This window comes from Neopsephotus bourkii, unplaced genomic scaffold (genome assembly GCF_033783945.1).
Source record: "Neopsephotus bourkii isolate Nb327-2 ecotype Australia unplaced genomic scaffold, CSIRO-AGI_Nbou_v1 NB_374, whole genome shotgun sequence".
Lineage (NCBI taxonomy): Eukaryota > Metazoa > Chordata > Aves > Psittaciformes > Psittacidae > Neopsephotus > Neopsephotus bourkii.
Genome location: NW_026900880.1, coordinates 21,497 through 47,805, shown reverse-complemented (window position 1 = coordinate 47,805; position 26,309 = coordinate 21,497). Strand labels below are relative to the sequence as shown.

Genomic DNA, 26,309 nt, shown 5'->3' with positions numbered 1-26,309 from the left:
CACAAAAAGAGGTCTAAAGCCAGGCCAAGACAGGGATGTTTTTCACAATTGCCAGACACTGAGCAATCCCCCTGTATTCCAAGGAAGTCATTAAAGTCTCTGAGTTTCCCACACTTGGCCAGATTATTTAATTGTCTAAGCATAGATTTTGCAGTCAAATGTAAGTCTCCTAGTCTGTCAGGGTTAAAGTTGATTTACTGACACTGTGGCTGAATGTAAGGTGCCCTTTGGGAAAGACACCATTACCAAACCTTGATGAAAAGCTAATAATTGGAAATCCTGAAATTTAAAGGGGAAGTAATATTTTCATAACCTTAAGTACAGTGTTACATGTATATATGACTCTTCACCTGCAGAACGAGGCCAAGGGGATACAGATCCAAAAAAAAAACACGCAGAAAATCAGCTTTTCTGATGCATACATAGATTCACACCTTCACACTCTAACTAAACAAGGAAGCCTAAAACGAAGCCATACTCTTTCCATTTACTGTAATTATAGATAAGTCATCTTTCAAGGACTCAAGTATTTTAAGGGGTTGAAGTAATTAATCACAAGATAACTTTTGCAGCAGCATTTTGAGGGAGCTTAGTCATGTGTTAATGAAGAACCAAGGTGCTATAGTTTTGGCAAAAGGTACAGGTAGCCTTGAGCCACAATGAAACACGCTTGTGAACTTCCAGTAAACGTTCATTTCAACTCGCTTGCTGCTTGCCTGGAATTAAAAAGAAAAAAGGGAAAGGGATGGGGGAGGGTGACGGGGGGCAGCAGGGCGAGGGGAGGAGCTGGAGCTCATCAGTGACAGAACAGAAAGAGCAGAGTTCACAAGCCTTCCATCCACCCCAAACTTCATCACAACTTTGAACCTATCACTGCTGAACCAAGGAGAGATTGAACAGCCTACATATGACAGCAAAGTTGCCTCAGTATGAGAGAACTTGCTGTCAGGGCTACAGAGCCACCAAGGGGCAGGGAAGAAGGCAGCCTACATACTCGTGAGAACCCATTTCCATTTCTCTCACTCGCAGCATCAGTAGGACCACTCTGCAAGTGCCTTCAGGGGTGTCCTGGGTTCAGCAGTAGCAGTCATTTTTCTCTTTCTTGGTAGCTGGTGCAGTGCTGTGCTTTGACTTTCAGGCTGGGAACAAAGCTGATAAAAATGATGTTTTGGTTTGGCCAAGGACTTTGTGAGCCTCATGCTCTGCCAGGGAGGAGGGAGGCCGGAGGCCGAGCACAGGACACCTGACCCAAACTGACCAAAGAAGTATTCCATACCACAACACGTCATGCCCTGGATGTAACTGGGAGTTACCCGGAAGGGCAGAGGGATTCTTCCACTATCTACCTAAACAGCTAACGATATGATTTTCTTGGAGGTAAACAACCAATTATGAAAGGTCATATACTTTAGCACCCACCGCAACCCGACTTTCACTGTCTCTAGCACTAGGGCATTTGTCATTCACAGTGAGATACGTTGCCAGCACCCCTGGTAACAAGTAGATCTTGCTATTGTAAAATGATTTTAGCTCTCACTTGGACTACATTCTTGTCCTGGCCCCCATCTAGACACCGCGAATTATTCCCTCTAATCGGGTCCATCCCCTCGGGTTTATTCCCAGGCAGTACCCGCCCCTTCAGCCAAACTGCTGGTCCGGACTCGGCTTTCCAGCGCCGTTATCCGCCTACGGCTCCTCATCTAAGCAGCAAATCCGCAGCCTCCCTAACACTTCCCTTTCCCCAGGAACTGCAGAAGGGAAGGGAAGGCGCGGAGCCGGGGTTCCCCCAGACCCTCTGAGCTCAGCGGTCCTCCCGGCCCGGGCCAGGCACACACATGCGCGCACCTCCGAACACTCCGCGAGGCACTTCTCGGCCTATTCCCGCCCCACCGCCTCCTGGCTCCGCCGCCCCCGGCTCGGTCCCTGCCAGCCGCGGGGGGAGGCAGGGCAGGACAGGGGGCGCGTCGGCCGGCCCCCATGGGGCGGGGGTCAGCCGTTTGCCCCCGCCCTCCGCTAATGGGCTTCAACTCCGTCCAGCCGCTTCTGCCACTCCGGCCTTGCGAGCAGGAGACGGAGGGGCGCATCTCCGGGCTGCGCCCGCACCCGCCAGCCAGCCGCGGCGGAGCTGCATGGAGGCACCGGTCACCGCTGTGTACTGGGGTAAGGCGCGCTGAGCGACGAGCGGCAGCAGCGGGGGGGGCAGGCTCGGCCGCAGCCGGGCAGTGCTCTGCGGAAACTTTTCGGTACTCGGGAAACCCCCTTCCGAGAGAAAGGGGAAGCAGCCCCGAGCCGTGCCGGGAGTGCCGTGCGGGGCGGGAGGCGCCGTCAGCGGCGGGATGCGGGTTAGAGCGGGCAAGAGCTGCGACTGTCGCCGTGGCATGGAGCATGGGGACAGCGTGCTGCCCTGGGTGTAAACACAGTACAGAGGCTATACTACAGCTGACTGACTGCCAGGAGCTTTTGTGTTATAGATGCAACTGTAGAAGCAAACGAGCCCCTCTTATAAGAAATCTAACAGGTTTGTTGTTGAGGACACCTTTTTACTCGCGTTGTGTTTTGTTGCCTGCAACAAAGAAGTATAAATCTTTGAAGCACAAGTTATAAATATTAAAGCTCAAATGTATAGGGGGAGTATGTGTATCGAATTTTAGAACAAATTTATTCCAAGCGAGTTTGACACATACAGCCTCCTAATGTATTCAAGATGCACTTAAATTAGGAAAGAGTTATTTTGTTTTACAATGGTAGATGCCTGTTTCAGAGGCTGGGGAATAACTTAACAATAATTAGCATTTTTATGTAACACATTGGTGTGTATGGAAGGAAGTTTGAATCTGAGGGGCATTAAAGTCAGATATTGTTTCCTGAATGGGAGTGATTTGTGGAAATAAGGAGCAACAACTTGTTTGGGTTTTTCACCCCCATTCAAGGCACATCTGTGCCAAGAGTGGGTGCACGTTACCACCACAGTGTTTCTTTGACTGACAGCTGGTTGCAAAACAAAACCAAACTGCTAAACTGCTATTAAGAAACTTCTTTTTTTTTTTTTTCCCTTTGATTTTTCCCTCCTCAGTTATTTTCCTCCATCTACCCTCATCCCTGGAAGCTCCATCCGTATTGGAATAACCAGCAATTATTCCAATCTCTGTAAGTAGTCTTTTTTCTTTTTTTTTTTTTTTCTTTAAATGCATTAACAGCATGCCTTGCAGCCATGTACAGCTGTAGGAATATTATATTTAAAGTCCCCCAGCAGATAAACATCAATCCATTAAAAAGCAAACAGCTTCCTGGCTAAGAAAACAACTGGGTTAACAGAAATTGACTTAACCTTGTGATCTATATACAGACAAAACTGACAGAAATGAGTGAGAGGATTGTCTGAAAGAGGACCATAAAATTTAGCGCCAGGTACAAGTACTTCAGTAGTTCCTTTTTAAAATAAAAATAAAATTAAAAAATCCTCCTTTTCAGCATTTTCTCCTACAAAAAGTTAGCACATTACTGCTAAACCCATTTACAAATTGAGTGCACTGACATCAGTCAAAATTTGTATCATTTTGGCACTCACTAGTGAAACAAGTATAGTTAAAAATTATTTCCAGTCATTGAAATAAAACGGTTCCTGACACTTGACTTCCTCCTACTCTCCTTTTTATGACTGACTTTTGTAGTAATTACATGAGTTATTTGAAAGGAAATATAACATTACAAGAGCCAATTCTGCCCATGTCAGTGTTTTGGCGGAAAACCACATGTGTGCAGGGAAGCAGAGCAGCATAACCAGTCTCTTAGAAGAAAGAACGCACATTGGTTAAAACTATATGCACAACAATTAAAACAACCAAGATATCTCTCAGAGGAAGTACTTTAGCTCAAGAAAAGCCATGCTGAAATGTAACTAAATTGTCATAGAATCCCAGACCAGTTTGGGTTGGAAGGGACCTTAAAACTCACCCAGCTCCAAACCCCTGCCACAAGCAGGGACACCTTCCACTAGACCAGGTTGCTTAAAACCCCCTCCAGCCCAGCCGTGAACACTGCCAGGGACGGGGCAGGCAGCTTCTCTGGGCACGCTGTGCCAGTGCCTCAGCACCCTCACAGGAAAGAATTTCTTCCTAATATCATCTAATTATTACTTCAGTAACAGCTTTCAAGCTAAAATGCCCACCATGGGCAAGAGAACTTGTGTTATTAAACCTGAAGTTTAAAGAAAGAAGAGGCAAAGGTTATGTTATTACTTCAGAACATACATAAAGGAACAATAAAGTCAGGTGGCTGCTATCAGTCATGACTAGAAATATTGTCAAGCTGAACATTTGACGCCACAACCCACCAACTTGGAGAAATTACTCACTCTATCAATACTAGTATACGTAAGCTTTAACCCGAAGGTAACTCGGGTAACTAGGCGCAGAGCTGGGCTGGTAAAGCTGAAGACAGTGAAAAACCAAAGAAATGCAAAGTGGTGTCTTTCAGATGGCCTGGTAATCTCTTAAACTCCTAGAAAAAAACACATTAAAGTTGGGCTCAGGAGCAAATGCAAAATCAGGAACTGCTGATTAAAATTGTTCCAGCTCCCTAACAGATGATGAACTGGCATCACCTAAGTCATAGAAAATACATAGTAACAATACAAAATTTCCAAGAAATTGTAAATGCTTGCATTGATATAGCTGCATGTGGTAGTTGCTCATGTATTAGTGAATTGCCTGTAGACCTGGCAAGAATACTTGTAACACACATTGTTACAGGTTAATTGTGCAAAAATCCTGTTCAGGTTACTTTTCCACACAACTGCTGTGTTTACGCTATGCACAAAATGACGTTTCATAGCACTTCATTACAGATGTAGCCAGTATATGTTTAATTTGGGGATTCATATCAGAACAACGCAATTTCTTATCTATTCCTCACTTTGGTGCTCCTTGACCCTTAAGCTCACACTTTCCCTCCCACTGCCCCTCCCTGAGAGACCACTTCATGGCAAGACAACTCTGTATTGTATTAACTTTACATTAGTGGAGTTTTGTAATGGAACTGTTGCAGTAAACCAGTTCAGAGTAAGTGACTATTAGTTCTGTATCTAAGTAAATCTTTATGATAACTGTATTCAACTACGTCTCTGCTGTTACATCTAAGAGCACAAGGGATGTCCAGAGATATATAAAACATCCATTTGGATGCATTAATCAGGAAAAACAAATTATAAAATATTCAGATATCCTTTTAAAATCCAGAATTAAGATTACTATGTTATGGCCTATAGACTACAAGTCTCTGTAAACAGCACTCTCTCACCAAAAATCAAGAGATAGAACAGTGAGCTGCTGCTTCTTCCTGGTGAAAGCACACTGTAACAATAAGAAAGGACATGCTTATCCAAAGGAGAAGTGCAGAAAATCCTGACCTAAGTCCATAAGGCTCTTCAGTAGACACTTTGGATGCTATCCCTCAGCATTTGGCTCACACAGTAACAGCACAGCTAGCTGCCAGCTGTGTTGTCACTGACTACAGCACTGCTAGCTGTGCTCTGAGACCCCAGAATGATAGGGCGAAGGTGGAATAGACTTCTACTCATAAGCAAGGAAATCTTTCTGTACACAGCTAGAATAAAACACTTTCTCCACTGCTGCAGACTAGGGAGTCAGTAGCTCATGTTCTTGATAGCAAATCCTGTGTTTTCCTGAGAATTATCTCCTAACTCCATTGGTTTAACACAGTGTCTGGAGGCAAGTGCTCGGTGAACTGACCTTGCATTCATATTGGAGCCCAGTGCCTCAGTTCAAACACATGAAGAAACTGGAGGCTCTGGGGTTTGTGCAAATATCTCACAATGGTTCTGTTGGCTGCACCAGATTTGAGAAATACAGAAAGATGATATTGCATCAAGCCTGTGCGTGACATCTCTGCTGTGAGCTGGAGTCCTGGAGTGAGTACATTATGCCAGTAAGTTTAAGAGACAGACTGATAGATCTGCACGAAGATTTCTGCACACCACAGCAGTATATTCCTTTGCACTTGTGGGATGCCTTGAGAAGTGTCAGTGATCAAAGAACCAGCATCTACCATCCATCACTAGTCTCTTCTCTAACAGAGAATGCCAGAAACTATGTAGGCCTGTGATGCCAGGCAGCAAGGGAAGCACACACTCTAGTTGCCCCCTTTTCTCCAAGTGCACAGCAAAATTCAATGCCCAGAATAATCTGATCCTTTTTCCTTCACTGATTTCCTCATCTCCCTCCTCAAAATGCAGACTTTCTGAAGGCACCAAAGAGGCTCCCATCTCCCTTTCCTTAAAACCATACCCTGTATCTCCCAACAGTTTTCACTTCAGGCTTTAGTGACTCCAGCTGCAGAAGAAGGATGTTCAAATGCCTCCAGAACCCCACGTCAGAATTCTTTGTTGTTCTACCCTATAAAGTCATATCCTGCTCAGTATCTTTCTGCATCAATTTATTTTATGATGGCTTGAAATCATCTATTACATCAAAAATTATTTTTTCACCTTTTCATTTATTAGACTGGAATCTGCACCAGGAAGGTATCAGTTTCTCTCCAAGCCTGAAAATCTGTTGTTCATGAGGATGTAGGATGACAACTCCAAACAGCTCATTTCCACTGTAACTACTGACCAAATGTTTTGGTTTCAGCAGCTTCTCCTAACTCCTGCTTCCCCTTCCTGGGTTTTGGGGGGTTTGGTTTATTTGTTTTTTTTGGTGGAATTAATTCCTTTGAAGCTATATACATAAATACAGATTACAGTTCAAGCATGCTCCCTATCAAATATACGTAGAAAAGATCCTTTAGTTTTTGAAGGGGATCTCAAACTGGTAGAAGCAGCCATACTGAGAAACCTCTCAGAGGAGTGGGGTTAGAAGCAATAGGTTTTAGAGGTGCTGAGCAGTATTAACTCTTGCAGTCTGACATTTAAGTATTATATAATTATTTGACCTATATGTTCAAGCACCTAAAAATGCAGTAGATGACCAGATGTGTATATGCAGTCCATCTTTCAAAGAGATACAGACATCTAATTGATGGTGAGCTTCTGTAAAGCCTACTTAAAAGTTTGTGTCCTCAGATGCTTTCAGAATTTGGCCACAGATTCAGAGCTGGCAGAAGCAAGCAATTCAGTTGGCCTTGACAGCATTTATGCAAATAGTGATTCTAGCTTCCAGACTTAGTACATATCTTATACCAGCTAGAACTTCCTGAAATCCCTCAAACTGTTTTTTAGACATTTTGACATTGTGACTCCTACAGTCTTCAAGGACTGTGTCTGAAGGTAATTCACTGGAGGACACTCCAGCCAAAGCTGCATGATCACTGTCTGTTCTTAAGGCAAATAGTACTTCTATGACACTTTGTTTCTTTGGCCTCTTTAATACCAAGTTTCTTATCTTTTAATTGCTGGTTTTAGTGGCAGGTATGTTAATACTTTTTATCATGAAAATGAGGAGTTTCCTTTCAGCAACTCTTTTCTTTCTTTGTATAAGCATTATAAAAAGAAATAGTGAAATACATGCAGTTTTTAATTTCTTTTTCTACTTTTGAATTTCTCCTATTGGCAATAAATCTTTTCCAGTTTCATGGTTTAAGAGAAGCAATTCTGAAAGCATCTGATCTTTACAGGTTTTCAGAATACTAGCTTCAGTTTAAATTAGCTGCAAAACACTTGCAGCATTACTTCTACATTAAAGACCCAGCTAAGACAGAAGCTTTATTGCGCTAGGTCCCGCAGAAGGTAATTGGCCTTATCCATCCAGATTGCAGGTGTGCAGGTGTCCAGATAACACAATAGGTGGGTGGAGAAAAAAAGGCAGAAAATTAATTGCTTTATATTGCATAGCTATTTAAGGAGAAAGTAAGGCTGTCCTGGCTCCTGGACTGGTATCTGTCCACTACTTGGCTCTGACTTTTACTAACACGCTAGCTGCACTAGCTATTTTCTTTTGTAGCATCTTTTTTTCCATCTTTGTCCAATCCCATAACTGTCTTTGTTCTTGGGGTTGTCATCCATCAGATTAAAACCTGACAGATTATTCTGAAGTTACACTTAACCTCAACTTTCAGTTCCCACTTCCTTAGACAGAAAAGTAGCTACAGCTGGCCTGTATCGTTTTTCTAGTTAGATCATAAACACAGGTTGGTCTCCCTTCCACTGAAAAACCCAAGGGATATAGAAAAAATAGATATTTTGCATCAGAAAGTTAAACACTTGAGACAGTAGAAGAGCTTTCTGAGTCACTATGAATCATTCAATAAGCTGCTTCTACTTAAACATTAAAAACAGGCCCCTACTTACAGAATGGGCTAAAGCAGAATCTAGAACGAAGGACTCAGGATCTTAGAGAGATGAGCTTTACGAAAGAGATCCCAGATCCTCTCAAGGGAACACTAATACAGTACCCAGCAGAGCATCCAGCAGATTGTGAGCTATTTAAGTCCTAGTTGGAAGACTAGGTCTTACTGGGACAAGCTCATATTGAACTTTGCTTCTAATCTACACTTAACCATCTCCTCTTATTAACAGAATTTAGTCTTTTGGGTTATTTACAAGTCAGACTTCTGAGGTACACAATGGCCATTCACTCTCCAGACATACATAGTACATAAGTCATTGGCCCAAACTGGCAAGTACGAGATTTATTTAAGAAGTAGGTCATAGAAATCCCAATGCAGAAGAGACTAGAGGTTTTAGAAATTTGTAAAACATGTTTCCTTGTTCTCATCTTAATGTATTGCCCGAAACTTGCCTCTAAAGGTGCAGTGAGTAGGCAGCCTATTATGCAATCTTCATTCCCTGCTCAGCAAACAAATGTAAAAACCCTGCAGACTTGAACAGACAATAAAAGCTTTGAATGACAACACTTCTGATTTATTGCAGGTGCTATGCTGACAAGTAGCCCGACAATGTCTAGTAATTTAGTACTGTAATTATAACTCTGCCTGAGAGACACATCAGGTGAGGAATGTGAATCCAAAGTGACTTCTGGTTTGGCCTGGAACTTGGTGCTAAAGAAAAAACACACACACTGCAAAGAGGAGCACAAAGAGTATGTTAAGCTACACTAAGAATCACGCTCCTCTCATTAAACACGTTTGTGGAATCAGATGTTCCTTTTGAAAGAATATGGGACATTAAATAATAGGTTGAAGAAGCAGTTACAAAATATTCATGCTCATGTGTGCTAGAGTATGTGCTGTATAGTAAATTTCTTAGCATCAATCCCAGTCAGAAATCCCAGTCAGTCCCAGTATTTAGGGGAGCACAAATCAGAATACAACCAACAAAGATTTTGTATGTACATAGAACAGCACAGTCCTCAATAGAAACATGATTGGAAACTGTACTTCTGCAACTTGATCCTGCTAGCCAACCTGAAAGATGTCAAAAAACTGACAGAAGTCTAAAGTAATAAAAGGAAAAAAACCCAACAGACAAACAAAAAAACCCAACAGACCTATGTTCAGAGCTGCACTTCTGTCCTGATTATAAATAAAAAGTTCCTACTGAATGAAGCCAGTCGTAAATTGGAACTTTCCCAAAGCTGGAGATGCAAAATCATGCTTCAGTAGTGCTGGAGCATCTATAGAGGAAGAAATAAGAACTTTCCCCAGAATTTCAAACATGCAAAACTGTGATTCCCAAATTCAAATAAGGAGAGCATGGTAAAATGTAGGGCTAAAGGTAGTATCTAGGTACCATAATAGTGTAGAAATAATGTCTGGGTCTGTCCTCTGATTTATGGTTATTGTAAATTTCTTTAGTTCTCATCAATGCAAAAATACTAAGGAATTGAGGGGCACGTGAAGCCACCAGAGAGATAAGAATATCTTTCCTTATAGTGTGTTTTGCACAGGTTTGTGTGCCATGTTCATCTAAATCATATAAGCACAGCAGAGCATTAAGCATCCAACTAAAATGTGCCATGTGTTGTTTATTTTCTTATCCTCTCATCATGCTCTAGAGTTGTTAAATCATCTGTGTGTCACGGCAGGATCCTTCTGCACCACAGCTGTCTTACCACAGCTGGCTAAAACGGATTGAAAGGCAGACTGCAGGCAACAAAGAAGACTGATTTTTACAAAGTGCAGAGGGTTCTGCTGCAGGCAACAGTTCCTGCTGGTGGCTGATGAGGGCATTACAAGACTCTGTGGTTGATACAAGAACTGAATACCCACTTTAACAGACACAACTCAATGGTCATATGAATAATAAAAAAAAGTAGTAACTTAGGAAAAATACAAATTTGGATACTGTACAATAGCTGTAAACTGTATAATTTAATGGTGCAGATTAATTTTCAACTTGTGGATTAATTTTATGCATCACATGTCTAGAATATTGTACCTTAACCTAAATTTGATATGATCATTTTGATGTTCTTAAATTACTGATTTTCACTTCAGAAATTAATTCAAACTTGTGCTGACCTAGAATACAAACCCTGAAAACTATCAGCACACCACTGTGTGGCACGCTTCACTCAGGAACAGATGGGCTTAGTACTGGGAAATGCTTCTCCAAAAAGATCTTTGTTAGCTGTCTGTCACCTGTAGTAGAAATTGTTTTCAAATCGACTTTACCTAAGGGTAAAACATACTTTGAAGACAAAATACTTTGTGCTAGCCTCTAGTGATATAGAAACAACATCTCAGAAAGTCATGCCATTTTCTCACAAATGAAACTATCAGTTTCAAAAGAATTTTCATGGCACAGAGCTTAAAACTGTTATTTGTTCAGTCAGTACCACACTAAACATGATGCCTATCTCTGTCCCTACCTGCTGCACAACTATAGGCTTGTGCCTCAGTTTCTTTGTCAAAAAAGCCTTGACACATTTTAAGTCTTCATGGAGTTTTTTGTCATTTGGCAGCTCCCCTTCAGAATAGATGGAAGACTTGTATCAGCTGGATTCAGAAAAGACATAATTTGCTCTTGCTACATCTGAGAAATACAAAATTGGATCTGCCCATATAATTTCTTATAGTTTACAATCCTAATGGATCTCCCTGAAGATAATAAAGCATTGCACTGGTTTTCTGTATCCCAAAGTGACTTACACAGTTCAACAGCAACTAGCAGAAACAGAAAGCAAGTATGACTTTCTGGATGAGACAGAAGCAGTGTTTGTCTACAGGTGACCAGAGCAGTGAAAAGTAAACCAGGAATTTTATGTGGCAGGAATTGTAGAAAACTCTCTTACATCTCGGAAGTGATGAAATCATAGCAGTGATAGAGGAGAATGGTGTTGAACTAGTGAAAATAGGAACCGTGAACAAAAAACATACAAAAAGGTGCAAACTGGAGGAAGTTCAAAGAGGTTTAAAATAATTAGGGCAACTGCAAAGTAGATTACAAACTAAACAGACTTTATGGGAGAGATAAATATTTGAGATGCATACCAGCACAAATTGCTGTAATTAATTTGCTAATATATTATTTTTATCTTTGCATCATTTTCTTGCAGGTGAATTCCTTTTTGGTATTTGCCATCACTGTGTAACTGCTCTAAACTTAACAAAAGTTGATCCTATTTACACAATGGCTGTATTGGTACCACAGCCTAGCTGTTGCTTCCATAGTATTTTATCAAAAAAACCCAAACAACCACCATACCACCTCCCTCAGTTTTGGTCATATTTATAAATGCATTTGAGGGTACTGACATCTTCCACTGGAGCAGCTGTGTGGAGAACTGGAAATCTCAAACAGTTAGTCCAAACTCCACGATTCTGCAGCTACAAAGGATGACAAAAAGGCTCCAAATTAAAAACACTGGAGAGCAAACAAAAAGGTGATGTAGCAGAACTGTTGTTCATCTTCTGTTGGGTACCAATACGCACAGTAGCCCTCTCTGCCTTTACTTGCATGAGTGAATGTTTTTCAAGTGGGCTTGACCTTTTATTTGCCTGTATTTGGAATGTTTTAGACTGCTCACATAAAGTAACCTGGATACAGTTCTAATACTCTCATGAAATTTAAAATGGATTTCCAAAGAGTATGCCTGCACAAATGTCCTCCTTGACAAACTTAAAAACTTTTCATTCTGTCATTAATGAACTATTTTCTGTCTATTTTAATTCTTTTTCTTGTTTTGGAAGGCCCTACAAAACTATGCAACTACATGATATCAGTGTATATACATTTACACACCCAGATGTGCTTGTCAGAAAACAGTTTACTGTTTTATATATATGTATATACATTTACACACCCAGATGTGCTTGTCATCAAGACAAGACCGCTCAATAGCACTCCTGGTGAAATGTAATAAAAGATAAATTACAAAGTAACTAGGAAGGGGTGATCCTGTTACAATAATGACAAGTGATGACACTCCCACCAACACTCATACTTCTTGTGCAAATGTTTTGCATGTGAATATCGGCATAGGCTGAAACTCTGCTTTTCTTAAGCCAGAATTATGGAATCATAAAATCGTTAGGGTTGGAAAGGACCTTAAGATCATCCAGTTCCAACCCCCCTGCCATGGGCAGGGATATCTCCCACTAGACCATGTCATCCAAGGCTCTGTCCAAACTGGCCTTGAACACTGCCAGCGATGGAGTGTTCAACACCGCTTCTTTGGGCAACCTGTTCCAGTGCCCCACAAGTTACAGGGCTTAGGCTGGTATCATCTCTCCCTTTGAGAGTAGGAAACTTCTGTTTATATGTATGCATAAATAGAAAAGAAACCATTGGGCACCACCAAAGAACAAGATAAAACTACTCTTTTTTTTATCCCATCTCCAGGCAGAGAGAAGTGATTCAGTTTTCTACTAAGCGTTCTAGAATCAACAGCAGTCCTGGGAAGTGGCCACGACTGTGGAGACAGTCAAAGATTTGGCTTGCTGCAGACCCCACTATATAGAATTTAATGTCTCTTCAAGCCAAACCTGAGTTTGTCTCCAGAAAATTGCCCAAGGTTTTATTAAGATTATTCAAAAAATCCTTCCCTACTGTATCAGCCTGAGCTCCCACCCTTAGATGACAAACTGGAAAGTGGTTGTGAGACAGTTATACTTACAGCTAAGTCCTTCAGGTTTATGCAAGATACCAGATCTGCCTTTTTTTCCTCTAATTTATCCATTTTGTTTGTTAAGCTGAGGAAAAGATGAATTGTTTTGGTTTGGATTCTAAAGCATGTAAGTCAGTCAGAAGGCTAGGTGCCTCAGAAATGTGGTACCCTTGTGAGTTCTTTGATGTGCTTCACCTAGGCCTCACCTGTCTTGAACACTATTTAAATTATCAGCAGCAACAGTATAGGAAATACTTGTTTGAGTCTGAGACCCTTTTAAATCTGACAGAGATGTCTTGATCCAGACAGGGGTTTCAGAAGCAGGAAGATTAACTTTAAGCTGACTTGTGGTTTTGTTGCTCTGGAAGGAGTTCTCTACACAAAGTCATCTTCATGATTTACATCAAAGTCATTGTTTCTCCTCCTTTCAGATGAACAGAGCATTCTGCCTTGTGGCAGAAAAGAAGAACTACAGTGTGGTGACAGGCTCTGCCTCTTAAACTGGTTGCTCTGTTGCTGTAAGAAGGACTGTGAAAGAGACTACATGTCTGTCAAACTGACATGCTCAAGTAAGTTACCCTTCACTTCCCTAAACTGTGACACAACAGCCTACAAATGTGAATCCATTTGCTTACCAAATCAGTGTCTGTAGCAATGTACTGTTCTAAACATTACATTTTATCTGGTTTTGCTATTGCAAGGATATGGATATTTAAATGTTTATTTATTCATATGTCTAAATCATTTACACTGCATGCTGATTCCAAGTAGATTAGTAGACAAATAGCAGCAGTAGTGGGAACAGAAGATTTGGTTGAGCTCAACATGCATTAAGCTAATGCATTGTGAAGGCTGCTGCTCTGAAACGCCAGTTGAGGGGGACAAAAAAAATAAATAAATAAAGGGCCTAAAAAAGGCAGTCACCATTGCCAGAAACAATTAGACACTGGCAGCTCTGCAGAGCAGTAACTGCTGGCTGAGCACTCTGCATTTGGAAATATTAATGTGAATCAACAAATTGCTAGCTGATTAAAATAATATTTGGGCAGTGGAGTAAGAATTACTCCAGTAAGAATTACTGTCAAGTCAGAGAGTGTATTTAAAGGAGTCACAGGGTAACTTTAATAAACAGTGCAGATAGTTTGGCCATTTGTTTTAGAACCAGATTTGTTGCAAATACACAAAAAATGGATTGTAATCTCAACAACTGCTGTTTTCTAGAGCACTTGGTGATATAACCATCTCAGCTTTTTCTGTTCTTTCTTTCTGCTTGTTATGTTTAATTGTTAATGTCAAGCTACAGTTTTATCTGAAACCTTCCTTGTAACATACCCATTTGGTAACTAGCAACATCTAAGAGGACAAATGATTTAATGACTTTTAGACCTCTATGCTGCACTACAAACAGCACTGATGACCTACTGCTGTCACTAATTACTTGCCAGAAATATTTCCAGACCTGGGGTTTTTAGTTAACACAACAATGTACATTGAAGAACATAGCTGAAACCTTGCAAGAAGACCACAAGTTACAGCAGGGAGAGCAGACTGACAGCTAATAGTAAATGAAAGTAAACCAGAAGATGAGTTTCAGGAGTGTGCCTAGTACACTCCATCCTCTAATGAGCATTCAGACGCATGGAGGCAAGATAGCGCTAATTCAAACTAAAACTCTCTGGAACACGCATGGTGTAGACAGCAAGCTGCCTTACCTGCTTAGTCTCACTGATCCCAGTTTGTGACAACACACTACCTGCCTTTTGAGTGGAGTTCAAGCACTTAAACAACATAAGAACTCTGTAGAACTGATCACAGTCCATTAAGTAGAGCAGGATTCGGGTCAGATCCATGGAGCACAAAAGATTCTGAGTTTATAACTGAGAATTCAGATGGGCTGTGGCTAACATGCATGGGAGGACACACATGACCTGAATTCAGCCAAGACTTCAGGTTTTTATGCTCTTAATACCTAATCTATTCAGCAGAGATTAGGGGTGGGCATGGGGTTTATTTTTTTTCTTTGAGAAAACATATTTATTGTGGTTGTGCTAGATTTAATGGGAGTATGTAAGTTTTGATGATATTGTGTCTTGCCCAGACCACATGAAATCCTTTCAGCAACTTACACATACTGTGTATTATTTTCTGACCTTCTATAAAGATGCATAAAGTAAGTAGTGAGTGGCAACAAACTCTTTTTAATATATGTAAACATTTTTTTTCCAAATGTAAAGCTCTCAATTCAATTTCTAATACAAAAAAAACTAGAATGACAGCTGACTATAATAGAGTCAAGTTGTCACATGTTTGCTTTGAAAATGTTAGAGTAGTTACGAGCTGAAATATACAAAACGAACAGATCATTTGCAATGGTTACAGAGCACACAAAGCAGAAATTGCCTAGAGGAAAAAATCATTATTTTTCAATGGAAAGTCTGATTTGCTCTTCACAGATGAACCTGAGAGCAGAATGTCATCCAGCGAGGTACTACCATCTGTCACTTCATATATACTTCACAGACACATAAATGGTTCAGACAAGATGAGTGCCAAAGCACCTCTATCGTGTTGGTTTTGCTGAATAACAGCAAGACCTTCTAGAAAATCAGCACCAACAGAAAATCTCTACAGAATGACGAGGCAATTAGATCTGGTGTACTGTCTCATTCTGTGTCATACTGTTCAGACTAGCACTGCTATGCAGTAATAATGGACAAGGCAGGGACAGGTAGAATTTAAAAGCTGACAGTTGTATTTCCATATGTAGTTTGCATTCGCATCATGTCTGAACATGACTAAATGAGCACATTAAAAAGTACTTGTGTAGAATAAAAGAAAATCACTTTGTAACTCATCTATAGGTAATATTCTGTAATAAGTATATAAGGGTCTGTGTGAATATATATAAATATGTATGTATCTTTACTCTTTTTCTTTCTGTATGTGTACAAGATAGAGGCACTCCACTTGAGTTATTGTTGTTATTTCTAAATTTCTGCTTTTGTAATACTAAACATTTAACCCATAAGTTTGAAAATACTTTTAGTCATTCTGTCTATTTCAATCTGATATATTTTAGAATTTCCTGGTAGAAATACTAAGAACTTGTGATGCCCATTGAAGGCAAGAGTCATTTAAAGTACTGCACTCTTGAACCATAAATATGAAGGAAAATACCAGTCTTTTACATATCAGTTACCATTATCCTTTCTTATCTTAAATTTGATATATTTGCTTTACACTTAGTGGCATCACCATTCAGAAATCTAATTTTCTTTTTAGTTTGGCCAAGAAAAACTTCCTCTACTTCATATGAAATCCGTAAGTAATAAAAAAAAAAAACAGGTACTGAGAAGGAAGTGTAGTTCCTTATTGCATGTTTTGCTGTTAAAGCAGTAGTAATAGACATCTTTAAAGCCTTTCTCAATCATATCTATTACTTCGTGTGATCTTGGACAATTTGTCATGCTGTTATAAGGAAATTGATTAAAAACACAAATAGATCTTTTTTTGATGTTTTCAGAGACATGGGAATAGCCCTTTTTTTTTCAATTGAAAAGGATTTTTTACGTAGATACGAAAATAGAAATTTACTTTCATTGATTTCAAAAACCTAAGAAATTTTTGATAAGTGTCATTAAGTCACTGAAAGTCACTTAACACTTGTTTTTTAACAACAGGTGACTGTAGCATACTATAAAGCTACAACTATCAAAACTATCCCTAGTAGAAAATGTATAGTAGTCATCTTCCTGCATATGTGTAGAGACAATATCTGGATTTCCCCACACTCACACAAATTCCCAGTGAAAATTTTTACTTTCTGCTAAATTTCTGTTTCTTCAAGGAAAAAAGCTGAAGTAATATTTTCTGAGTCAAAATTTTGGTAGTCAGCAGTGTCATCACTAGTATGTGTATTTATGGGTGCACATTACTAACATGCAGTTGAGTTTATTACTATCTGTAGTTATGATGAATTAACTGGAAAGGAGGAGAAAAAGACAGCTATTGGCTGGGCCTGTTTTAAACTCAAAACAACAGCTATAGTCCAAATTGATAGCATGCAATATGGTCTACCTTGCCTAAAAAAGCCTCAGTGGATGCTAAGCTGATGTTTTGAAATGAGTTTCCATGGGGGTGGAAGTTTATCATTCTGATCATAAATCATAATGTAGAACTAGTATATAGACCACCTCTTTCTTCCAGGGCAAGCTCTGTTAAAAATGGTGCCATCACTGCTGCTGACCTCCATCCACTAACTATAAAGAATCATCCTCAGAAACCAGTTGATGGATTGCTTAAAATGAGTACTCCCTAATCTGTGCAAAAGACAACACTAGCTGGAGAGGTTAGCTTTATATTTATTTAGGGGGGTTGAATCAGCTCCTCAGATTTTGCCAGAAGTTTATTAGGAAGTTTTATGTGAGTCTTAAGAATTACTTGGGAGAGTAATCCCTAGCAAAAGGAGAAAAACAATAAAAGAAGATGGTGGTATCTTCATAGGCATCTGTTCTGGTTGAAGTGTAGCTTATTGAAAGGTTGACCCCAAAAAAGCAGGCTCGAGATGACTTCTTGAGCCTAGAAATTCCTGAGTGCAGGAATTCCTATTGTCTGTATAGAGATCCTCTCTATATATTGTACTATATAGAGAACTGTCCATGAATGCCATTCAGATCACAATCCCTGCTTCTAGTGGAAGGATTAAGCACACCAGCATATTGCACAGAACTCAACAGGACAGCAAATGAACTCTCTGAGTCTACTCACAAGACTTCTCCATGCAATTAGCCAAGCACTTTTATGACAGGATCAATTCATTACATTACCAAGCAGCTGGTGGTACTGTCACATAGTATGCAGAGGTCTATTTCTTAAATTCATTACATGGAATGTTTACCAAAGTCCAAAAATACTTCTAATGCTGATAACATGCTTTACTGTGTTACTTTGTTTAGCTCCTTCCATTTTAATTTTGTCCCACTTCTTTCCCTCACCTCTGGCTTTCTAGAAATCCAAGATACCTTTTAGTAAAGCTGAAAGAGTGGTAACAGTACTATTTCTACACAGCACCTAGCGCTTATGCAGCACATAGACCATAAAGAACACATATATTTTATAGCCACATCAAAAAAGATGTACAATAATTTTACTTTCAAACGTACCCCAACATGCATCAAACTGGAAAGTTAGAACCTTTTCAGATACTTCTGAAAAGCAGTCCAAAAAACAGTTCACTCCCAAGTAAGTACCCACAGTGAGGACTTAAGTACTTAATCGTTTCTACTCACAGGCAAGTCTGTTATCAGCGCCTGAGACTGCAGAAAGTTTGGTGAACTGCAGCTATACAGGGATTCTTAGGGAAGCTGATCACATACAACTTCATCTGGCAAAGCTGGAATAAAACAGCAATTCAGTCTCAGCTATCAACTAATACAACAGGACAGTCACCCAGAGCCACCAGGATAAAATATAGCCACCAAAGTAAAAGGAAGGGTCTTTGGTATCACCCAAAGAAAATTATCGCATCAATCTGAAAACTGGTCAATCATTCCTGTCAGCACTAGGGTTCTTAAAAATGCATCATAGAAGCATGTGGTTTTTTGCTTTGAACTGAACTAGTTCCTCTCTGATGCAACATAGGTTTAAACTAGCAGTTCTGGTGTGACTGACTATTCAGGCCTTCAAACAAACACACCACTTCAGATTATAGAATCCAAAAGCATGAAGGAAGGTTGTGCTTCTTGCACAAAAACAAAAGGCTTTTCTATGGTGTACACATTAGAAGTTTGTCCAACAGTTTTCTTTTTTTTCTTTTGGTCTGAGAAAGCCTTTTATTATTTAAACAGAAATAAACGGCCGAATTCCTCATTCTGTTACACGTGCTCATTATGCCCATGCATTCACTATTGTCAGCAGCTAAGTGGAATACACGAGATCTGCTTCTTAAAACGCTGACCGTACATCAACCACGGAAGCAGACTAATGATAGAGTAAAAGGCAAATTACTTTAAAAATCACCTCCTGCCCCTGTGTCATTAATATATGACATTATGTGACATTAATATATGACAATATGTGTCATTAATATGTAACCTAATATTTAAGATTCACGTACTTAGGCGTTGGGAGGGAATAAAATGAGACCTTTTATTCCAGCATTCATAAAATCAGACACAATTGTGTCTATAATGGGAGCTGCCTGTACCAGTAACCACTGCCATGTGGTATCAGTACTCATTTAGAATAAAGACATTTCTTGGTATCAGCTATGCAGGTTAACAGGATCTCAGAAGTGGAAGGGGCAAAGAAAAAGAGTTTCTAAGAAAACGATTTAGAAATAAATACCTAGTAAGGGGGAAACCAAAAGTAAGAGCTCTTTCTCAACAGTATTACACCAGTTTTACAATCATGTAGCTCACTGAAATCTCTGGTGGCCAACTGTTGTAAGACAAGAATGAGGCCGTGATATTTTTAGGATATCCACCACTATTGTGGGAACTCCACTCACACTGGAACTCTTGACATTATTACTCGTCCAGTTACGAGCAAATAGCAGAGACATTAAATGTTTCCTGTTTAAGACAGTGAGAAGGATTCCAGAGGACTTACACACAGAATGGTGATTCTAAAGGGAAGACAGGCTACAGTAATTTATATGCAGGTATGGGAAAACCTTTGCAGCCTGCCACAATAAAGTCAATTTTCAGGGAAGTGAAGGGAATCAGGAAAATCTTGGATCCCCTAAATCAACATCCACAGTATCTACTGATGGAGTGTTTTACCCTCCATTGTTACTTTGGCTTTCAGAGACAAAATAGTTACTTCCTTAGCTTACTGTGAGAGCTTAATTTTTTGCATTTAAGAAGCAAAACACTGACATAAAAGTATTTTATTTAATTTGCAGCTACCATGAAATTCAGCCTAATGGGAAAGAACATTAACTATTTGAAGTGTTTTTCAGTATGCATATATTTGCCTGTTCCTTCTTGTATTGGTCAACCCGAATCACCATGTGAAAAAAAATGCATTTTTGTCTTTCTCACTCTTCCTCCCCCTTTCTTGTGCTCTCTTTTCTTAACTTGAATGAAGGTGATTGTTTTGCTGTTAAATCCTTTTGAATCAGAAGTAGAACCAGTGCTAAGTCCTAATAAAAGTATTGTATTGCATGTACTCAAGGGAATCTGTCCTGAGAAGCAATGCATGGATTAGTTCCAGTTGAGAAAACAAGCTAATATTTCCCTTGCTGCAAGAAAAAATCAAATGTATAATCTTTGCTCAAGAGTTAACCACACATCCTTTCTCAGAACATACACTCAGCGAAATAGTGTTGGCCTGTGGGATTTCAGATCTACTTGCCTTCACTTTCTCTTTTTCCAGTCTTCTAGCACAGAAGCTTACAAGTATACGAAGATTTTAGTTATCTTTTAGTGTCTCAACTTACCTGTGAGCTTTTTTTCTTTTTTTTTTTTTTGTGGCTGTATTATCTATCTAGACACTTTCCTGAAATCATGAGAAATTAGTATTAAAGACTAAAATTCTGCTTCATATTTAAACCTACATTTTAATTGGAACCAAAGAATTTGCCCCACTGAAGCTAGAGGGTCAGAACCTGTGCAATCCTTGCTCCGAGGGTTACATGACTGGAGTCTTCTGCACCAAAGAAATTAGATGTCTTTTATGTCACTTGATACTTCTGTTTGTTATTAAAGTAATTAAACACTGCACAAAACCTTAAAATAACTCTGTCGCGAAGACTTTACTCAAGGCTCATATTAGCGAGAGCCAGGTTTATGTTTGGTCTAAAAGCTGCATCTACATAGATTGCCTTTCTATTAAGTACCACAGGCCATTTGAATTAATAATATCCATCACTCTCTATGCAGTTTCTTTATATAAAATCACATTAAAAAATATAAAATATCAAATCCTGCCTAATGGAAGTTCTCTCTAGCGAATCCTGCCTAGAGTCATGTCTTGTCATGAGACTGCTGAGGAAAGTATGTTAGAATACTATCCAGACTCTGATATTGGACACTTCCTGTCAGAAAAGCAATTTCAAGGGAGGCATAGTACTGTTATTTTAAACAGCTATTACATGAACGTAACAGTGCTTGAGATTATAGAGTGACAACAGTCACTGAAAATACTAAATTTGACCTAATGAATGCATTCTTTTTTTTTTTCCATTCATTCAAAATTAAGTTCATTAGATGTTGTTTTAAAGTTATTCCAACTGAAGAAAGGCGATTTGTCATTTCATAATCTCACTGCAAATTTGTATCAAGGCTTCTCCTAGTCCCTGCGGTTTCAGGGAAGGTATATAGACTCTCTGAGTAGAGAGAGTCTTTGCTTGCTCAGTCACAAGAAGATGTTTTGGCCCCCAGTTAGATTTCAGTTCTTTGAGGTATTTATGAAATTTATTTGTGTTTTATTAGGAGAACTTCAGTTGTTGTGAAAATTACTACCTACTCTTTTCCTTTTACAATATGCAGCCTATTACAAACAAGAATGCTGTTGCTGGACTTGTTTATGAACATGTCCAGACCTTAGTCTGGATTATCAAAAGTAATGACAACAATTTCCTCTTCCTTTACTACCTTTATTTGTTCTTTCTAAAGATTAATTTGGAAGACTACTTCTTCCAGTGCTGTTATGTTTATTCAGGGTATTTTTCTCTTGTGTTTGCTGACATTAAGTTTTATTTGATGCATAACGTACTGCCAGCTGATGGCCAGTGTCTGTTGATCCTAATAGAAAAATCCTACTTGCATGCTACCAGCTTTTGTAAGGAGAAACAAATAACAGACATAACTGAAGTAGCCCTCAAGTAGCTGTTAAGTAGAGCAGAACTTTTATCTGTATAACGCGTCTTTAATTTGACAACTTGTCTTTTCATAAGCACATAGTTTAAAATAATAGTAGGTTTAGAAAATAACTAAGCATGGAATTCTGGCGTACTGTAAATACAAAAGGCAAGCCTGTATGGCCCTGGCACCCTTTGTCTGCCAGATAGAGACATTAGTAATGGCTAATGGGAATCAGTCACCTTAAGAAAGGAATATGATCAGGTACTATCAAGGAAAGATGCCAGTGCCAGCTCCTCCTGAAACATGGCAGTCATTCTGACGATAAGACACGCACACCGCACACCCCCCTCCCCCATGGACTTAGAAAACGTTCAGTTCTCCTAAATACAGCTATTCTCAAGGTAGAGGTAATAACGCTAACCTATTTGACAGGATATAAAGAATGAGTTCAGTTTCACAGGGTGAAATGGTCAGTATTGTTATATTTTGAAATACAGTTAAAGAGTTGTATTGATAACCCTTTTCCTTCATTTATGATATGAAGTGCATGAATTTCAGTAATCTTTATTATAACACGTCTACAATACAAACTTTCAGAACAGCAAGAGAAGAAAAAGATCCCATCAGTTGGGCAAATAGTGTTCCCACAATGTAAATCAGTAAAATAAACACAGGTTTTGAACATGCATCTCAGTGCTTGCTGAATTGGAAAATTTTGTATGAGTAAAATCAAGAATGCATTTACACTGCATAAACTGTGCACATAAGCACTTTTCTGACTCAAGACCTAACATCTCTGTCCACAGCCTCTTTATGAATAAATAGCAGAATCCAGCTTTTTGGCACATTAACTTTAAGAACATGAGTTAGTGGAAAACACTTTATTCAGTAGAATTGAGAATAACTTGAAAAACATGGAGTAAATAGAGAACAGTTATCAGGAAGAGGGGGCATAAAGCCTCCTTGAAATCCTAAATTCAAATGTGCCTTAAGTCATGACTGAAATATAAACTTGTTGATTTCAACTGAGTGGCTAAGAGAAGAGGCTTGTTCAGATCATTACATTGCAAGAGAAGTGTTTATAGCTGCCAGGCTTTGTTCCAGAGAGAAAAGTGTCAAATAAATGCATATTATATATAAATATATGAGCAGAGTAAGGAAAAAAATATTAAAAATATCTAATGGTAGACAACAAAGTATTGTCCTGATCTGTCTTACTAAGCATCATCGGAGACTCTCATAAACAACAGTAATTCACAGAAATAGTAAATGATGTTTATAAATGAATGAAACCCTGATGACACCCTCTCTGAGGAGAGAAGTAGAAATAATCCCCTCAATCCTTCTGCGTGGGAAAGCCAGAGAAATGTGCAAACCAGTGATATGTGAAATGAAGACTGAAGAGTTCAGGATCTAACTTAGATGATGCTTCTGACCTAAAGGACTAGTAAATCCTTTTTATTGCTGCAATTGCCATAACACTTACATGGGGAGAAAAAGATTTTTTGCTGGGAATTAAGCATCCTTTTATAACAACCTTCAATGTAATTAGGGAAATAGCATTTGTTTTCCATGGATTCAGTTATCTGGCCTCAGGAAAGCAGGATAAAGTTGAATTAACATGCTTGGGAGCTGATCTGCCTGGTGTGTGTAGGTGAGCCACACTGCAGTAGTGTGGCCCTCCTGAGTTGTGTCAATGTGGTTGGTTGTGCATCTGCTTTAGAAACAAGGCCTGGGGATCAGTTCTGTGTCTGCTCTAGGGGCAAGGTTAGGGTGCCAGTCCTGCTTCCATAATAAAACTGCTGTGGGGAAGGGCTGTAAGGTGTATTCACACTGCTTCACATCATGGCCATGAAAAGTTGTGGTGGCTTAACCCAGGGAATGGTGCTCAACCAGATGAGGGACAGTAATGGTTAGGATTGACACTGCTCTCTGTGTGCCTCTGCTAGTGAAGCTGTGAGTCTGCTACTAAGAACAGAAACAGCCATTCTAGGGATTCTCCCAGGAAACAGCAATGTCAGAACTGACACAATGTTTGCAGTAATAAACTGTGCTGGCAAAATTCTTGCAGATGTCACCAAAATGTAAATGAACTCCACTGACTCAGGGAAGTAATCTCCAGAAGAGAGAGACACAGAACTTATTTGCATTTCACAGGGAATTGCAAATATCATTGTATTTTCTCCTCCTCTCGGACTGAGACTGTTGGCTCAATGTCAACAGTGTAGAGATACATTTCTCTTTCTTGAAACTAGTTTAATACCAAGATAATAAAGTGTGTATCCCTGTGCTTGTCAGCCAGCTGTTTTTCACACATACTTTGCTGCAGGAATCCTGATTCTCAATAACTAAGAATACGGTATATTATATAGTACAACAGAAACACGTAGAAGTATATAGCTGGTACAGAAACAAAAAGGTCACTCAACAAAAAATACAAGAGATTCATCACTTCGGTAAGATGCAGTGAGGACAGTCCACAGGCTTTTGTTGGGGCTCCAAACGCTTGCCCTGATTACTACACTGGAGATAGTAGACAGCATTTGCCTGTAAAATACTATAGAAACCCCATTCTGGAAATATTCTCTGGAACATGAGTTAACAAGAAGGACGAGAAATTCACCTGATGATAAAAATGCATGAACAATTTAGGTACAATGCAACATATTCATTTTTGTTGTCTGGAGAAAGGAAAGATCCTCAGGATAAAACCAAAATACACAGAGATAGTATGGGAATGTTACTTACATTTCCCACTTTTTAAAAACATAGACCAAATACGAAATAAAACCAACAGGCCTAAGTGTTATATGATCACTGTAAAGAATAAATAGTACAGTAATGCCCACTGCAGAAGAGATGAAAGCATATTAAAATAAAAACTAAAAAAAAAACCACCCCCCCCCAAAAAACCCAAACACATTTCCATAGCAAGACTCTTTTTCCCTATTTTCTATCTTCACATAACCTATGTATTATTCATTAGAAGTAATTGCTCTGCATAAGGTAAGTATGCTCATAAATCGTCTTCTACAGGACACAGAAAGAGCAGGAAAATTAGAATGTGACTTAACATAGAATGTAAGACATACGTGATGTGCTGCAGACATTGTTGGTTGGGTTTAATTTAAATCACAAGTCAATTCACGGAAGAGCAGAGTTGAGGTATTAATTACCCTTTGGTTATTGACATACTCAACTCATTCAGTTAAAGCCCCGTTCTACTCAAATGCATTGGTATGTCAGTTCACAGCCTCAGTGCTACCATCTGTCCTGAGAGACCTACAATGCAATTTGAACACTGCCGGCCCTTTCAGTAGGCACACAGGCACACAGTAGAGTTGTTCTGACAAAATTGGGTCATCCTTGTATGAAGGATGACTTAATAAGCCAAAAGAAAAGGGGGGGGTGGGGCGGAGAGGTTTATAGTCTTGACGTCTTAAATTGTGCAGAATTTGTTTATTGTTTGGTGCTTGAGAAATGGACTTGTGTCCTGAGAGATGCTAGCATCCTAATGATGTGGTGCTGGATAACACACTACTCTTTGGCACTAAAACCATGCCTTTCCTTTGAAAAGGGGAACTAGCATTTAGACTTTGGATACCAAGTTCCTGATACATCATCTCTTCTAGCAAGACAGAAGAAAGTATGTTGATTATAATGGTGGTAGATTTCTGGTCATTAGCTGCCCATTGCACTGCCAAGTCTAGCAAGCACCACGTCTCCCTGTTGTGTAGGACACTATCCTAAGAGGGAGCTAACACAATGAAAAATAAGTGCACAGATTTTCCTTCCATAACCTAAGAAAAGCCACGTGACCCATTATATTGAACCAGAAGAGCCTGCCACACTTTACTTAGAAGAATGGGGCACCTACAGCATCAGAGTTCTATGGTGATAGTTCTGCTCTCAGCCCTTTAGCACTTGTTACATCCAAGTCAGAAGAGAAAAGATAGGTAAGACACCTGCCTCTGCAGTTATGAAGGACAGGCAAACTGGCATTCACCAAATGGAAGTATAACATGCCTTAAAGTCAGTATCCTTCCTACCGCTTCATGGAAAAATGAAAACCTTGCTTCAGTCTGCTGAGCTGCAGAAAAAGCCTAATTTTGTCAGCAAACAATGCCAACAGGGGTGAGAAAAGCTTTTTATTAAAGGATGATAAGTGAAAGGTAAGATGAAGCCTGACATTAGGCAAACTAACTTCATATTAATCTTGATTTGGGATCATAGCATAGCAACTATTTGTGATAATATATGTATATACACATTTGTAGGAGGCAGACACGGGGTTTACGGGTTTTATGTATTCATATTAAATTATCTTGAGTAAGAATCCAAAGGATGGTGTCTATAGAGTAAATAAGACTAATGAAATATTCCATTAATTCAAAGACATCTATCACAAATGTCACCACATCCCTACCATAGAAAGAGGTTCCATGCAAACATTATGTGCATGTTGGTGGGACCCATG

The 26,309-nt window shown here is 39.4% G+C and overlaps 1 protein-coding gene across 3 annotated transcripts in view; it reads left to right on the top strand.

The window, feature by feature from the left end:
* Positions 1-2,051: 2,051 nt before the first annotated feature.
* BEAN1 (brain expressed associated with NEDD4 1) overlaps positions 2,052-26,309 on the top strand; it is a 39,876-nt gene continuing 15,618 nt past the window's right edge. For 2 of the 3 annotated variants that reach the window (XM_061348921.1, XM_061348920.1), the window contains exons 1-2: positions 2,069-2,160; positions 13,457-13,594. In XM_061348921.1, coding sequence (XP_061204905.1) covers positions 2,130-2,160; positions 13,457-13,594 — 169 coding nt within the window. In that variant the 5' untranslated portion in view covers positions 2,069-2,129. Of the gene's footprint in view, positions 2,161-3,073; positions 3,148-13,456; positions 13,595-26,309 lie in introns of all 3 variants that reach the window. The other variant, XM_061348922.1, reaches the window with a different exon arrangement.